We start from the raw sequence: 17,234 nt of genomic DNA on the forward strand, positions 1-17,234 counted from the left end.
TGTGATGGAATACTCTCCACTTGCCTGGATGAGTGCAGCTCCAACAACACTCAAAGCTTGACACCATCCAGGACAAAGCAACCCGCTTGATTGGTACCCCATCCACCACCTTAAACCTTCATTCCCTCCACCATCGGCGCACTGTGGCTGCAGTGTGCACCATCCACAAGATGCACTGCAGCAACTCGCCAAGGCTTCTTCGGCAGCACCTCCCAAACCTGCGACCTCTACCATCTAGAAGGACAAGGGCAGCAGGAGCATGGGAACACCATCACCTCCACGTTCCCCTCCAAGTCACACACCATCCTGACTTGGAAATATAGCGGCCGTTCCTTCAACGTCACTGGGCCAAAATCCTGGAACTCCCTCCCTAACAGCACTGTGGGAGTACCTTCACCACACGGACTGCAGCGGTTCAAGGCGGTGGCTCACCACCACCTTCTCAAGGGCAATTAGGGATGGGCAATAAATGCCGGCCTTACCAGTGACGCCCACATCCCAGAAATAAATACAAAAAAAGTTCTCCTTATGCGGCTCGGTGTCAAATTTGTATCTCATAATACACCTGTGAAGCACCTTGGGTCGTGTCACGACGTTAAAGGCGCTATATAAATACATGTTGCTGTTGTTGATGGTCAAAAGGCCCTCTTCGCTCAGGTTGGCGCCCCCCCCATAGGTGAAAGTGTTTAAGATGCCCAAATGGTGGGCTGGATGAGTGAGTTTGATCAGATAAGCAAGGTGGGTTGCTTTTTCAGCCTCACAGCAACACAAGAGACTCAGCACTGAATGAGCCTCACTCAGGCCATGGCCAGTGACCCACCTGACCGACCTATTTTGTCCACCCCAAGATCCCAATGAACCATCCTGGTCTGGTAACTTCAATATATCGTGCTAATGCAATATGCTGAGCTATGTAAGAGCCCTATTGCAGGTATATGCAAGTATCATACAATGTGACCTGTAAATGTGCCCCCAAGAAAGTTTGTAAACTTTACCGAATTCAATGTAACTTTTTTGGTTAAAACAGAATGACTGCTGCCAACAAACCCAAAGTATTTTGCAGGTAATATTAACTTTCATAAGCCGCTAGAAACACAAATTCAACTTTTAGCTTTTATTTTCTTCTCCTGGTTCGGTTCGGCAGCAGTGATCACTTTTCCCGATCCTCTCCCATCCTTTCTCCCTCACCAACCAGCGAGAACAACCAAAAAACCAAAAAAACCACTGGAATAGCACGTACGCAAACTTCTTTATTTCATTGACAGCAGTCGCATCCTTTTGAAAGATGGTCAGTCTCACAAACAGGAGAAATGTACTCCTTGTTGTCATGGAGCCTGGATTCGGGATCATAATTGTGATGTTTAAGGTTTAGTTTTGCTCAAGCCAGGCTGTCCCTTTAACCCCGCTGTTATGTATCTAACCCCTTGTAACCTGCATGACACCTGACCACCAGAGGGCCCACCTGTTGGAGTCCCAAGGGATCCCAGCATCCCTTGGGAGCACTGTATTTAAGCAGGCCACCCACGAGGTACTTGCACTCTGGAGTCTTATTAAAGGAGCTAAGGTCACACTTGCTCATTGAACACAGTACTCAGTTTCATCCTTTATTATGATCATACCACCCGTTGTTTGGGTACAACCACTTGGGAGTTGATTGAATATCGAGTTTCTGTAGATTGGCAGTTGCTTGTAAATTCTGGATCCTGCCTTTTGGAAGAGGTCAGGTTATTAAGGTTAGGAAAATGGCGCTTAAAGATTGGCACTTTTTTTTTAACTTTTATGTGACAGACCCAGGTTAAATGCAGGACTTTTATTTTTAAATTACAACCCTCCCATAACATTGCTGACAGTGAATCAATGGGTACGCTGTTTTACTACATTCGGGGTGTTGGCAACAAAGTGTGCCGGGGACAAGAAAGACTTACATTCCGATAGTGCCTTCATGACCACCAGACCTCCCGAAGCACTCTACAGCCAATGATCTACTTTTTGGAGTGTAGTCACTGTTGCAATGTGGGAAACGCGGCAGCCAATTTGCGCACAGCAAGCTCCCACAAAACAGCAATGTGATAACGACCAGATAATCTGGTTTTGTTATGTGGATTGAGGGATAAATATTGGCCCCAGGACACCGGTGAGAACTGTTAAAGGAAGTAAGCTTGTTATTAGACAAGGCTAGTTATAGATATGTCTACTTATAGACAAGACTACATATAGACAGGGCTACTTATAGACTTGCAAGAAGTGGTCCCTACATGCAAGACTTTTAATACACTACAGATATATATATATATATAATATATATATTTTTTTATATATATATATTTTATATAAATATATTATATATATATCTGTAATATATTAAAATATATATATTCTTATATATTTTTACCTGAATTTATATTAAAACAAATTATATTTAAACTACGTTATGACCTGTTGAATAGTTTTGATGTTACAGACCAGTGGGAATATCATATTTTGTATCCACTGATATTTTTCGCTATGTGTATTGTGCTTTTACATATCCATCTTTGCAGCAATAAATTAGAGCAAAAAGAGCGATGGAAAGCAATCAACACTGGAGTCAGTACTTACGTCAAGAAAACTCATATTAATGTGCAAGTCCACATCCACATCATCAATCGTTCCATATTCCCTGCAGAAAGAAATATTTAAAATAAGTAAATCACATCCCATCTAAACATTTAAGGTTTTAGGCCTCCTCGGTTCTGATGTTCAGAATATGCCCTCAGAACATAAGAACACAGGAACAGGAGGAGGCCATTCAGCCCTTATTAGCCTGCACCGCCATTCAATGAGATCATGGCTGAGCTCTATTTCAGCTCCCTTCACCTGCCTTGGCTCAATATCCTTCTATCCTGAGTCAGAAGGTTGTGGGTTCAAGTCCCACTCCAGCGACTTGAGCACATAAAGCTAGGTCGACACTCCCAGTGCAGTGCAGAGGGAGCGCCGCATTGTCGGAGGTGCCGTCTTTCGGATGAGACGTGAAACCGAGGCCCCCGCCTGCTCTCTGAACTGGAAGTAAAAGATCCCGCGGCACTATTTCGAAGAAGAGCAGCGGAGTTATCCCCCGGGGTCCTGGCCAGTTTTTAATCCCTCAATCAACATAATAGATTATCCGGTCATTATCGCATTGCTGTTTGTGGGAGCTTGCTGTGCGCAAATTGGCTGCCACATTTCCCACATTACAACAGTGACTGCACTCCAAAAAGTGCTTCATTGGCTATAAGGTGCTTTGAGACATCTGGTAGATGTGAAAGGCGCTATATAAATGCAAGTCTTTCTTTCTATACCCTTGGCTAACTAAGATCTATCAATCGCAGATTTAAAATTATTAATTGAGCTAGTATCTAGTGCTTTCTGTGGGAGAGAGATCCACACTGCTACCACCCTTTGCGTGAAGAAGTGTTTCCTAACTTCTCTCCTAAATGGCCTGTCTCTGATTTTTAGGTTGGGCACCCCCTTGTCCTCGGCTCCACCACCACCTGGAATTTCTGAGGTGATTGTCCCGATTTCCTGCCGTGACTTCGGCAGAAGATCGATGGAAACCCTGGGAAAACAGCTGGAAATCTCCAGGGAGTTGTTGTCCAACTTGGAACTCTTGACAATTGATATTTAGGCCTGGGAATTCCGTGTAGCCCCGTCTGGCGTGGGGGGGGGGGGGGGGGCGGTAACATCCAGGAGGGCGGGAAACTCTGCGGCAGATAAATCCGGGTAACCGCGCCCCCCCACCCCCGGAAGGAAGTGGTGTGCTTCAAGCGTTCCACTTCCGTCCTGGGCGATAATGGGATGCGCATCTCAGCAGCGCTGCCCCGTCCGATGGGCCCGTCCCTCAATTAAAGGGAAAGGCCCATGCTGCCAACTCTGCAAAAGAAGACTGCACCCAATTGGACCACCGGGGAACGGGGGGGTCGGGGGGGGGGCCGCGTGATCAGCTCGGCACTCCAGCAGAGAGCAGGGCTGGCCGATCGCGGCACCGACTCCATGAAGAAACGGGATCCGGAGCGGCAATGAAAAGGGTGAGGGTTTTTTTTTCAGCACTCGGCCACCTCCCCTTTAACCGTCGCCTCGGTAGCGGCCGGACGCTCGATACGTGGCCCCCTAAAGCAGTCGCTGTTATCGCCCCACGCTGCTTCAGGGGGCGGAAAGCCAATTTCGGGTCCGTGGCGCTGACGGGTCGCTGCGCACGGCGATGACATCACGATCCCCGGGCGCAGGAGATTGGGGCGCAATGCTGTCGCGCCGCCGCTAAACCCCCGCCCAATATGACGGGAGGCGTTAACAGCACCGTGCCTGGGCGCAAAGTAGCCCAATTTCTCACCCATAAAATCTGGAACTGGTAATTGACTGCAAGTCATTCACTACTGATGTCAGTGCAGTGGTTATGTTATTGGGCTTTTAACCCAGAGGACTTGGACTAATAATTCAGAGGTTGTGAGTTCAAATCCCACCATAGCAGTTTGAGGAATTTAGTGTTAAAATAAATGCGTTTTTAAAATCTGGATATAAAGAGCTGGTTTCAGTAAAAGTGACCATGAAACCATCAAAAACCCCCAACTGGTTCACCAAATGCCCTTCAGGGAAGAGAAACTGCCGTCCTTACCTGGTCTGGCCTACACGTCACTCCAGTCCCACAACAATGTGATTGACTCTTATCTGCCCTCTGAGGTGGCCTTGTGTGCCACTTTGTTAGATCAAGCTGCAACAGTGCTTTAAGCGGAAAGTTCCACCACCACTAGGGATCGGCAATGAATGTCGGCCTTGCTAGCGACGCACAAATCACGGGAATGAATTAAATAGTAAGCCTGGCAAGAATGAGCGTTGATAGCTCACGGGATAAAATTAATTGGATACAGGGCCTCAGGGTAAAATTGTGGCCACAGGGACAGCCTGCTTCAAAGCGTGAGCATTTACTCTTGCGCATTTTTATGAACCGTACAATATTTCTCTTTCAAGTGTCTCTTCCCATCGGCACAAACTACTTGAGCTAGTTTTAAACATTACAAGACTGGCCCACCCATAAATAAAGGACCTATTCTGGTGAAAATGTAACTTGCTAATGTATTTTGAAATCAGCGGTGGAATTATAAATGGAGAGTTCAAAGAAAAAAATGCAATTGTACAGCACCTTTCAAACTCTCGGGGCGTTTCAAAGCGCTTCATCGCTAATCAATTATTTTTGAAGTTTAGTCACTGTTGTTATGTAGACAAACGCTGCAGACAATTCACATCGAGATCCCACAGACAGCAAGGAGATCAATGACCAGTCCGTCTGTTTTGGTGTGTTGGTTGAGGGACAAATATTAGCCAGGACATTGGGGGAACGTGGCCGCTCCTCTATGATTAGTGCCAGGCGATCCTTTCCGCGCACCCCCAAGTAGGTGGCCGTAGAACGTAGAATCCGCAACCTTTTAAATCAAAGGCCTGAATGCTACCAACTGAGCCAAGCTTAAGATGTTTAGTTTCAGCAGGTTAGAGCTGGTGTAATATCAGCATTAATGCATTTTTATTAGAATTTTAGAAAACTCAACTTATAGGCAAAGATAGTTGTCGACAAAGTTAGTTATAGATAAGGCTACATATAGACAGGGCTATGTAGAGACGGGGCTACATATACGTATAGATGGAGCTACATATACGTCTAGACGGGGCTACATATACGTATCGACAGGGTTACATAAACATACATATATGTGGGGCTACGTATACATATAGACAGGGCTACATATACGTATAGACGGGGCTACATATACGTATAGACAGGGCTACATATACGTATAGACAGGGCTAGTTATAGACAGGGCTACTTATAGACAGATAGCTATAGATAAGACAAAGTGATTATAGACAAGGCTACTTGTAGACAAAGATACGTATAGATAAGTCGACTTATAGGCAAGGCTACTTATAGACAAATATGTTTATAAACAAGGCTATTTACGTGAAGAAATCTGCAAAATAATTACCCACGCAGACAGTAACGCTTTAATTTCCATGGTATTTATGGGACTGCGAAGGAATATCAGCTTGCACTATAACGCCTTTAACACAGCACAATGTCCACAGGGGCTTTGCAAGGGTTATCGGATACTGAGCAGGAGTTGGGAGTTGAGGTGAGGGGGGTGGGCTTTAAGGGGGCTTTTCAAATTGGGGGAGGGAGTTGTGGAAGGGAGGAAGGGCTGAAGAAAAGGAATGGTGAACTGCGGAGATCGAAATGTGCTGTTTATCGCTGGCACAGAATTAATACAGCATGATCTATTGAACCAGCACAATATCGTCTTTAAAGGGGCCCCAAGTAGTCGAGCGCAAAGTGCAACATTTGATACATTTTTTAAAATATGTTCCGGTATCACACTGATAAATTGCATGCCTTTCACATCATAACAGAGGATGGGAAAAGACAAGCAAATAACATTCGAGCCTTAATAACTTAAAACAAATAAACAACTTTGGATTCAGCGGCCATGCAGGAACATGCGGATTTTGGAGGTCCGCCTAAGAGGGTCCAAGTTTGAATCGAAGTCTTGACTGCCATTCAGTCGCCTCGGATGGTGTGTCGGGCTGGAACCCTGTGTAGGTTCGGAGTGTTCCATCTTTGGACAGAGTGGAAGGTAAAGCTATAGGCCCAGTCCCACACTGCAGTGGCAATCAGAAAGCAGCGATGACGGCAGCTGGGAGAGAATCTACATCCCGGACTATCCTAGCCCTCCAGCAGATGGAACGAAGCCGAGAAGCGAAGAGCGAGGAATTATGGTGCTAAACAGATCTAAATAGGAACAGTATTTTTTTTGAAGAATCTTTAGCTCTTATTCCCCGAAGAAACTCATAAAATTATAACCAAAATGTCAGACTGGAAAAAAAAGAGCGTAATAAAAATTACCATCAGTTCTGCAACACTTGAAAATCGGAATGTTAAATACTTACCTGACAGAGACAGAATTTTCTCCATAAATTTCCTTCACCGCTTCGATGTCTGCATCGAGCTGTGGGTGTCGGTATAGATCAGCCGCACAGCTACCCTATAAAAACAGACACACACTGTAATATATTGTCGGGCTTGCCTGAGAAAGAGCTGTCACTACAGGCAATGCTGATGTTCGGCCTTCCTAGGATTCAGGCCAGCTTGCTCTCTCTCTCCTCTCTCTCTCTCTCTCTCTCTCTCTCTCTCTGTCTGTCCCATCTCTCTCTCTTTCTCTCTCTCTCGTTCTCGCTCTCTGTCTTTCTCTCACTTTCTGTCTGTCTCTCTCTCTTGCTCATGTTCTCTTCTCTCTCTTTCTTTCTGTCTGTCTCTCTCTCTCTCTCTCTTTCTCCTCTCTCCCTCACTCTTTCTGTCTCTCTCACTTGCTCACGTTCTCTTTCTCTTTCTGTATGTGTGTCTCTTTCTGTCCCTCTCTCACTCTCTTTCTCTCGCTCTTTCCTCTTCTCTCTCTCACTCTTTCTTTCTGTCTCACTTTCTCTTGCTCTCTCTTTCTCTGTCTGTCTGTCTGTCTCTCTTTCCTATTCCTGAATGTGCTTCAATGATATGAGTGATGTTTGGATTCAACTATAAAAGAGAAAATCCGTTCTCTTAAATTTTTATAGGGCCCATGTTGTTGTGTTGGAAGGTTTTGTGGGTGGACCAGTCTCCCGCAACATCAACCTTTTCTTCAAAAGCGCCATGAATCACTGTGCGGGGCAGACAAAGTTGCATCAAAAGCTGTATCTGCTGCAATGTGAAGGTTCCCCCAGTGGTTCTCGGATAAAGTCAGTTTAACTTGAGAAACTAGTATAGCTTCACACTGCAGCAACTATAATAACTGCCTGTAGTGTTAATGTTTTCTAATGCATGGTTCTGTCGTTACATGTGTAATGTATGCCCCTGTGAGCATGCTCACGGGTTTGTGGGGCTGTTGCACTGTGAGTGGCTTAGCCAGTCATGGAATGTTCACAAGACTCAATAAAACCCCAGTTACTTGAGTCCGGGTTCCCCACGATGAAACTTGCTGTTGTGAGCCTGGTGGATGAACTGGTTGGGTTCAGTTTGATTGTTAAGCCTTTGCTAATAAACCAGCTCTTTCTTCACAGCAAATGTAGTAGCTGTGAATTCTTAAGCAAAAAACCCATGAAGCAAATACATTACAACATGTTGCTTAGAATTTCATAGAGTTAACGGCACAGAAACAGGCCATTTAGCCCAGCAGGTCCGTGCTGGTGTTTATGCTCCACACAAGCCTCCTCCCACCCTACTTCATCGAAAAGCTGGCAGGACAACATCTTCATCCGGAGAGTGAATGGGACAGTGGAGTATACAGTTGTGTGACTCCAGAGTCAGATAACAGTCAAACCTAGACTTCCAGCTGAGGGTCCTATGGGAAGAATGTTCAGCTGGGAGGCATTAAAAAGCTATATTTTGGTTGCCGAAACCAAAGTACAAGATGGCACCGTCAGGAGTGGAGGAAAGAACATCAAACGTACTAGCATTTAAAAGGCAATAGGTGAATATTAGAGTATTTTATCATAAAACAGAATTAGAATTAGAAGTCATTATACAACACGGAAACATGCCATTCAGCCCAACAGGTCCAGGCCTGTGTTTAGAAAAACATATGAAATAGAAACAGGAGTAGGCCATACGGCCCCTTGAGCCTGCTCCGCCATTCAATAAGATCATGGCTGATCCGATCATGGACTCAGCTCCGCTTTCCTGCCCGCTCCCCATAACCCCTTATCCCCCTATCGTTTAAGAAACTGTCTATTTCTGTCTTAAATTTATTCACTGTCCCAGCTTCCACAGCTCTCTGATGCAGCAAACTCCACAGATTTACAACCCTCTGAGAGAAGAAATTTCTCCTCATCTCTGTTTTAAATGGACGGCCTCTTATTCTAAGATCATGCCTTCTAGTTCTAGTCTCCCCCATCAGTGGAAACATCCTCTTGTCAAGTGTTTCGATAAGATCACCTCTCATTTGTCTGAATTCCAATGAGTAGAGGCCCAATCTCCTCAACCTTTCCTCATAAGTCAACGCCCTCATCACTGGAATCAACCTAGTGAACCTTCTCTGAACTGTCTCCAAAGCAAGTATATCCTTTTGTAAATATGGAAACCAAAACTGCATGCAGTATTCCAGGTGTGGCCTCACCAATACCTTATATAGCTGTAGCAAGACTTCCCTGCTTTTATACTCCATCCCCTTTGCAATAAAGGCCAAGATACTATTGGCCTTCCTGATCACTTGCTGTACCTTTTGTGTTTCATGCACAAGTACCCCCAGGTCCCGCTGTACTGCGGCACTTTGCAATCTTTCTCCATTTTTAAATAATAACTTGTTCTTTGATTTTTTTTGCTAAAGTGCATGACCTCACACTTTCCAATATTGTACTCCACCTGCCAAATTTTTGCCCACTCACTTAGCCTGTCTATGTGCCTTTGCAGATTTTTTGTGTCCTCCTCACACATTGCTTTTCCTCCCATCCTTGTATCGTCAGCAAACTTGGCTATGTTACACTCAGTCCCTTCTTCCAAGTTGTTAATATAGATTGTAAATAGTTGGGGTCCCAGCACTGATCCCTGCGGCACCCAACTAGTTACTGGTTGCCAACCAGGGAATGAACCATTTATCCCGACTCTCGTTTCTCTGTTAGTTAGCCAATCCTCTATATTCCCTTGAATAGAGAAGACAAAGGGGTGATCTAATTGTGATTTAAGATGATTAAAGAAGTATGTTAAAGTAGCTGCCCAGATGTCAAGGCAGCATCCAATTGAGTCCTAGCAAAAGTGAGGTAAATGGAGGTCAAATCCTCAAGCGGCTGGAGTCATACTTGATATAAAAGATGATTGTGGTTGTTGGAGGCTGATCCTCACAACACACAGATGTAACTGCCTTCCTCAAGGAAGAGTCTGCTGCTTCATCAATGACCTGCCCTCTCTCATGTCAGGACTGAGCATGTTCACTGATGATTGTAGTGTTCAGCTCCATTTACAACTCTTAGAATCAAGCAGCCCATTCCAGCCTACAAGAAGAATTGGGCAAGATCCAATGCTTATAAGTGACAGCTAATTTCCATCAAGACCATCAATGACACTACTATCAACAATCTAGGGGTCAAAAATTATCAGAAGCTTAACTGGACTAGCCATATCAATTCAGTGGTCACAGAGCAAGGCAGAAGTAGTGTACTCTGTAATGAGTGACTTGCCTCCTGAACCTCTCTACCATCTACAAGTCAGGCATGTGATGGGATACTCACTGCTAATGTGGATATCTGCAGCCACAATAACAGTCAAGCTTGACACCATCCAAGACAGTACTTTGCTTCTTTGGCACCCTGCCACTGGATTTAATGTTCACCTCCAATACCAGCAGTGCTGTGTGGTTGTGGTATATACCAGCAACAGGATGCAGTACAGCAACTTACCAAGTTTACCTCAGCAGCACTTCCCAGTCCCGTGACCTCAATCACCAAGAAGGACAAAATCAGCAATATCACGGGAAAACCATTCAAGCTCCCCTCCAAGGCATGCATTATCTTCACTCAGAGAGTTGTGAGCATGTGGAATTCTCTACCACAGAAAGTTGTTGAGGCCAGTTCGTTAGATATATTCAAAAGGGAGTTAGATGTGGCCCTTACAGCTAAAGGGATCAGGGGGTATGGAGAGAAAGCAGGAATGGGGTACTGAAGTGCATGATCAGCCATGATCATATTGAATGGTGGTGCAGGCTCGAAGGGCCGAATGGCCTACTCCTGCACCTATTTTCTATGTTTCTATGTTTCTATGTTATGTTCAGAATAACTCCACAAGACTGTGTGTTGTAAGCTCAAACTGTTGTGACCTTGGTCTCTTTAATGTAACTCCAGATTGAGGAAGCAGCATGGTAGACTGCCTTTTATACCGACTTGCCCAGGGTGTGCAGGTGACCCTTAGGTCTCCCACAGGTGCGCCCCCTGGTGGCAAGTCTTACACATTGGTAAAGTTTACATACATAACAGAGTAGATAGAGAAAAGCTATTTCCTCTGGTGGGGGAGTCCATAACAAGAGGGCATAACCTTAAAATTAAAGCTAGGCCGTTCAGGGCTGATGTCAGAAAAGACTTCTTCACACAAAGGGTAATGGAAATCTGGAATTCTCTCCTGCAAAAAGCTGTTGAGGTTGGGGGTCAATTGACTGAGATTGATAGATGTAATGTATTTGCTTTGTGGGTTCTTTGCTTAAGGATTCATAGCAACACATTGCTATTAAGAACTAGTTGGATTATTAGTAAAGGTTTAACAATCACACTACACATTACCAGTTCATCCACCAGGCTCACAAATGCATACCTCATCGTGCAAGAGGCGAGCCATTGTGCAATGCCCCTGGTTGTGACACCAGCTCGATATTACGTTGCCGCCCTACCCGTAGCGCCCCCTGGTGGGACCGCCTCTGAAAGCAGGTGGTCCGCAACGCGGTAAGTAATGCCGAACTCGGGTAAGTGTGATTATTTCATTTTATTTTTTTACGGTTTATGTTCTGGTGGCGTGAGTTCTTTATTGGGAATGTTTTTGCTGGGTTTTTTCCCCCTCCCCTCAGGCCTCAGTTATCGCGCTCTGAGGCCGGCTGGTTAGCGTGGGATTTTCCTTTGCTCAGCTGACCTTGCGCCCCAAGAGATGCGCAATGCCTCCCTTCGCGCCCCGCTCCAAACTCCGGGCCCAGCTGATGAATTTCGCGGCGGCAGACGCAAACCAATTGCCACTTCGCCCGTGACACCGCTCTGACTGAGACGCGACCGAATGTCCACTCAGTAGCTTCCAACCGCAAGGGATTTGTAGCACGAGTGAATGATGGAATGCAATGGCAAACACCGACATTGTGTCTGAATAAAAGCACAGATTCTGGAATTCCTATCATTAAGAAGAATAAGTGATATGGCATCGATTGATCTCTTGCCCAAACAATGGGCTGGAATTTCGGGCCGTTTGCGACCCGGGTTTTTGACGCTCCTCGGCGAACGATGGGCGCTCAGCTTATTATTCGCCGGGTCGCGATCCTCCGGTCAGCTTTTTGTGGTGGCGGTTAGAAGCACCGCCAGGGAGCGCCGCGCCGGGCGTACAACGCCTCTCCTTGCGACACCACTGCGAGTTTCGACTCGCACCCGACCCGGCCGCCCCGAAACGCGCCCCGCGATGACCGCCAGGGAAAACACAACCCTTCCGGCAGCGGTGAGTTGAATAAACTGTAAAATAGGTATATTCCAGTTTTTATGGGGTTTTTTTGTAGCCATTTGAATTGTAAGGGTGTTGACAATGTTTTTGTGATTTTTGGAGGGATGAGGGTTCTCCTCCCAGGTCCTCTCTCGGAGCGCTCCAGACCCCGCAGTTTAGTTGGCGAGGTTTCCGTTTTTGTGCCGCGAGAGTCGTACAACCCCTCCCTTTGTACTGCGGGTGGTGCAGGGTCCAAATGACGAAAATTAATCAATTAATCGCGAACGTTAATCGGGCAATAAATTTCCCACCCCGCCTCCGTTTTCGCCCTGAAAACGGCAAAGTAGAAAGTCCCGCCCGATATGTTCGAATCAAATTCTGCTAACAGTTTATTAAAATAATAAATATTATTTGTTATTACCTGTCCTATCATGCATCTGGTAGAACACCTCAATGATCTATATAAGTTTGTTCAAGGGTTAGCAGATCACCTGTGCCTCTGTTCACGGTAGGCGGAAGAATATAATGGGCCATGTGTGGCGGTCAAAGTATTACAGGGAGTTAGTAGGACACCCGCAGGAAATTCATTCTTTTGCTATATTACTTGTCAGTCATCTGTGGCATTGCACACAGGGAGTCGAGAACAAGTTGTGGCCTTTGTGACAAGTGGGTGAGTAATTGGACCAGACCAGGCAGACATAAATCTGTAACGTTACACATTCTGAACAATTGAATATTGGGAGGGCCGAAGCCATTGTTTTAGGTCCCTGCTACAAACTCCGTTCCCTGACCACTGACTCCATCCCTCTCCCCAACTCCTGTCTGAGGCTCAATCGCACCGTTCGCAAACTTGGTCTCATATTTGACCCTGAAATGAGCTTTCGGTCACACATCCGCAGCATAAGACGGGCTATTTCCAGCTCCGTAACATCGCCCGTCTCCGCCCCTTGCCTCAGCTCATCCGCTGCTGAAGCTCTCATCCATGCCTTTGTTACCTCTAGACTTGACTATTCCAACGCACTCCTGGCTGGCCTCCCACATTATACCCTACGTAAACTCGGGATGATCCAAAGCTCGGCTGCCCGTGTCCTAACTCGCACCAAGTCCCACTCACCGATCACCCCTGTGCTCGTTGACATACATTGGCTCCCGGTTAAGCAACGCCTTGATTTCAAAATTCTCATCCTGGTTTACAAATCCTTCCATGGCCTCTTTGACCAAGCTTTTGGTCACCTGCTCGAATTTCTACATTATGCGGCTCAGTGTCAAATTTCTATCTAATAATGAAGCACCTTGGGACGTTTCACTGCGTTAAAGGCGCTATATAAATATAATAGGTTGTTGTTGATTCTACAATACTCTGATTCTGCATTATTATTTTTAGTTAAATAGTAAAGCTTGCAGCAATTTCGGAAGCGGATAAGTCGAGCTATGCTCATCGTGCCTTTAAACTAAAGTTGCTTCTATTTTTACAGCAATCTGTTCACCACCTCCTCTTTAAGTGACCCAGATAAAGTTTACAAAACATAATTTTCCTCTGACTAGACATTTCTGTAAATTGTACATGCTTTATACTGCTACAAAATTAAGCACAGTGACAAAGAGTAACAGTCCGGTGGGGACCCATGCGGCAAATCAAATTATATTAAAACAGAGTCTCCTTGTGATCCAGAAGTATTCTCCAGTGCAATAGTGTTCAACAAACATATTTTTACACATTCTTTAAACCCAGTTCAGTCCCCCAGTGGAACGTACACCATTAGGAACCACCCATGACATTTCTCAGTCTTTCAGGCTGTGTGAATGAAACAGAATGTGCAGGTAAATTGAAATCTTAATTAAACCATATTGAAGGTCCGTACATCAAATCCTGTTGCAATCTGTGGAAGGGCCAAGGAAAGTTCTTAAGTGGTTCAGATGGACCAAGGTATCTGGTTGATCAGCTCCGCTGGGCAGGGCATACAGTTCGCATGCCAGACACGAGACTCCCAAAGCAAGCGCTCTACTCGGAACTTGTCCATGGCAAACGAGCCAAAGGTGGGCAGAGGAAACGTTACAAGGACACCCTCAAAGCCTCCCTGATAAAGTGCGACATCCCCATTGACACCTGGGAATCCCTGGCCAAAGATCGCCCCAAGTGGAGGAAGAGCATCCAGGAGGGCGCTGAGCACCTCGAGTCTCGTCGCTGAGAGCGTGCAGAAAGCAAGCGCAGGCAGCGGAAGCAGCATGCGGCAAACCAGTCCCACCCACCCCTTACCCTCAACTACTGTCTGCCCCACCTGTGACAGAGACTGTGGTTCTCGTATTGGACTGTTCAGCCACCTAAGAACTCATGCCAAGAGTGGAAGCAAGTCTTCCTCGATTCCGAGGGACATGCCTATGATGATGATGAGGTATCTGATGCAATATTCATATACTCAGTCATCACATCTTGCAGTAGTTCTTTTTGGTAACGTCTCCCTTTCGACATTCATTAAGCAAGAAATTCGTCTCGGGCGACAGCGCAAAACTAGGACATATCGGCTCAGCCAAAACAAAACTGAATATCTGGCACTGCGTATAACTGCCTACATTGCTTGCAGCAATTTCGGAAGCGGATAAGTCGAGCTGTGCTCATCGTGCCTTTAAAATAAAGTTGCTTCTATTTCTGTTTTGCCCGTTTTGCGCCTTCAACCGCGACAAAATTCTTGGCTCGTATAATTAAGATCAAGTCTTCTTTCAGCTCAGTTGTTACCTGGTGAGCGATCACCGATCTTTAAGAGGATGCGAACATTACAAAGCAACCCCGCCAAATGCAATTTCACAATCAACACAACTTTGAATGCTCTCGCTCGCAGAAAGCTTTACTGTCATCTGTCGAAAGGATGTCCGACCTATTGGGTTGCTATTTCTGACTGGGCCATTTCATGTATCTATTGGAGAGGAAGAACTGTATTATTTTGCGAGTACTTTTTTATAACAAATCATCAATGTTCAAGTGTATGTGGGGGGGGTGGGGGGGGGTGGTGAGGGGGGGGATGGGGTGTTTAACAAGGGATGTAACAGTGGGTAATGTTGTTTTTCTTAGACAATAACATTAGCAAACGGTAGGCCACTTAATAGTGTAGATGAACAAAGGGACCTTGGAGTGCTTGTCCACAGATCCCTGAAAGTTGCAGGCCAGGTGGAGAAGGTGGTTAAGAAGGCATACGGAATGTTTGCCTTTATTGGCCGAGGCATAGAATACAAGAGCAGGGAAGTTATGCTTAAATTGTATAATACTTTGGTTAGGCCACAGCTGGAGTACTGCGTGCAGTTTTGGTCACTGTATTATCGGAAGGACGTGATTGCACTAGAGAGGGTGCAGAGGAGATTTACTAGGTTGTTGCCTGGAATGGAGAATCTTAGTTATGAGGACAGATTGGATAGGCTGGGCTGGTTCTCATTGGAACAGAGGAGGTTGGGAGGAGAACTCATTAAGGTGTACAAAATTAAGCTGCCTGGACATAGTAGATAGTAAGGTTCTATTGCCATTGGTGGAGGGGTCTATTACGAGGGGACATAGTTTTAAGGTGGTTGGTGGAAGGTTTAGAGGGGATGTGAAGGGGGGTTCTTTACGCAGAGGGTTGTGGGGGTCTGGAACTCACTGCCTGGAAGAGTGGTGGATACAGAAACCCTCACCACTTTTAAGAGATGGTTGGATGGGCACTTAAAGTGCAGTAACCTGCAGGGTTACGGACCTAGAGTTGGTAATTGAGATTAGACTGAATGATCTTTTGTTGGACCGCGCAGAAATAATGGTAAGTACTGCAGGGAACAGATTATGGCCAGGGTGATCTCCTGAACTAGTTTCGATCGCCTGGATGGGTCGGAGAGGAATTTTCCCAGATTTTTTTCTCCCTAAATTGGCCTGGGTTTTTAGCTGGTTTTTGCCTCTCCCAGGAGATCACATGGCTCCGGTTGGGGTGGAGTGTAGAATGTTTCAGTGCAAGGGGTGTCGCAGTTGTGTGAGGCGGACTGGTTGGGCTGGGTGCGCTTTGCCGTTCCGTCATTGTTCATAGGTTTATATGTAACCTTTAGAGCTGCTGACCGAGGGCCGTGCGGCTCTTTGTTGGCCGGCGCGGACACGATGGGCCGAAATGGCCTCCTTTTGCGCTGTAAATTTCTATGTTTCTATCCGTGAGAGATGTGCGTGACATTTCAGCTCACCTGAGGAATGTACACATCTAGTTCATTGAATAAGCTCCCTGCTCTCTTGTTATCATAGTGGGGTAGGGGCAGGGCGGTTGGGAAACCAGTCAATCTCCCATGGCATTGCTCATAGTAAGTCAGACAATATGCTATTTTATAACGACAGGAGCGTTATACCACGTAACACTGTATTATTCTGCTAAGTTGCAGCGGTATTTAATTTGGTCCGCCCCTTTAACCCCACACCAAGTCCAATAAGAGCTGTACATCTTGAGGTCAGTTAGAGGTTAATTGCTGTTGGTGTAGGGAATTTGCAGGTTGGCGGGTGCTTGTAAATTTCTGGCTGCAGATCAGAAGAAGCGACTATGAAATGATCGCCAGTCTTTCTCTATTTTGTTTTTAAATCATTTTTGCCAATTTGAAGGACATGCACCAGACATGAAGCTTTTCTACATGTCGATGCCGGCTGGCTTGTGCTTGTTGGTCCTGTACCCAACCCGCAATTTTCCATCCATTCATCAATCCCGGGCAGACGGTGGAACATAAAAGCGTTTCTATCTAGCTGCAACCTATAGATTATCTACATTTCATTATCTTTCTCTCTCATCCTTTCTACCTCACCTCAGTGTGATGCACCATTTGCTGACTATGGTCTACAGGGCTGCAGTGATACCCACCCTCCTGTATAGCTCAGAGACATGGACCATATACAGTAGACACCTCAAATCGCTGGAGAAATAACACCAGCGATGCCTCCGCAAGATCCTGCAAATTCTCTGGGAGGACAAACGCACCAATGTCAGTGTTCTCGATCAGGCCAACATCCCCAGCATCAAAGCACTGACCACACTCGACCAGCTCCGTTGGGCGGGCCACATTG

General features: G+C 45.9%; 1 protein-coding gene across 3 annotated transcripts in view; it reads right to left on the reverse strand.

Annotated features, from left to right (window-relative positions):
- LOC139234114 (protein mono-ADP-ribosyltransferase PARP6-like) overlaps positions 1-17,234 on the reverse strand; it is a 153,333-nt gene that overhangs the window by 83,904 nt on the left and 52,195 nt on the right. For all 3 annotated transcript variants that reach the window (XM_070865069.1, XM_070865067.1, XM_070865068.1), the window contains exons 5-6: positions 6,949-7,043; positions 2,599-2,659 (exon numbers count right to left, since the gene is read on the reverse strand). In XM_070865069.1, the coding sequence (XP_070721170.1) occupies positions 2,599-2,659; positions 6,949-7,043 (156 nt within the window). The remainder of the gene's footprint in view (positions 1-2,598; positions 2,660-6,948; positions 7,044-17,234) is intronic.

The sequence above is a fragment of the Pristiophorus japonicus genome, chromosome 21 (assembly GCF_044704955.1).
Source record: "Pristiophorus japonicus isolate sPriJap1 chromosome 21, sPriJap1.hap1, whole genome shotgun sequence".
NCBI classification, from domain to species: Eukaryota; Metazoa; Chordata; class Chondrichthyes; family Pristiophoridae; genus Pristiophorus; species Pristiophorus japonicus.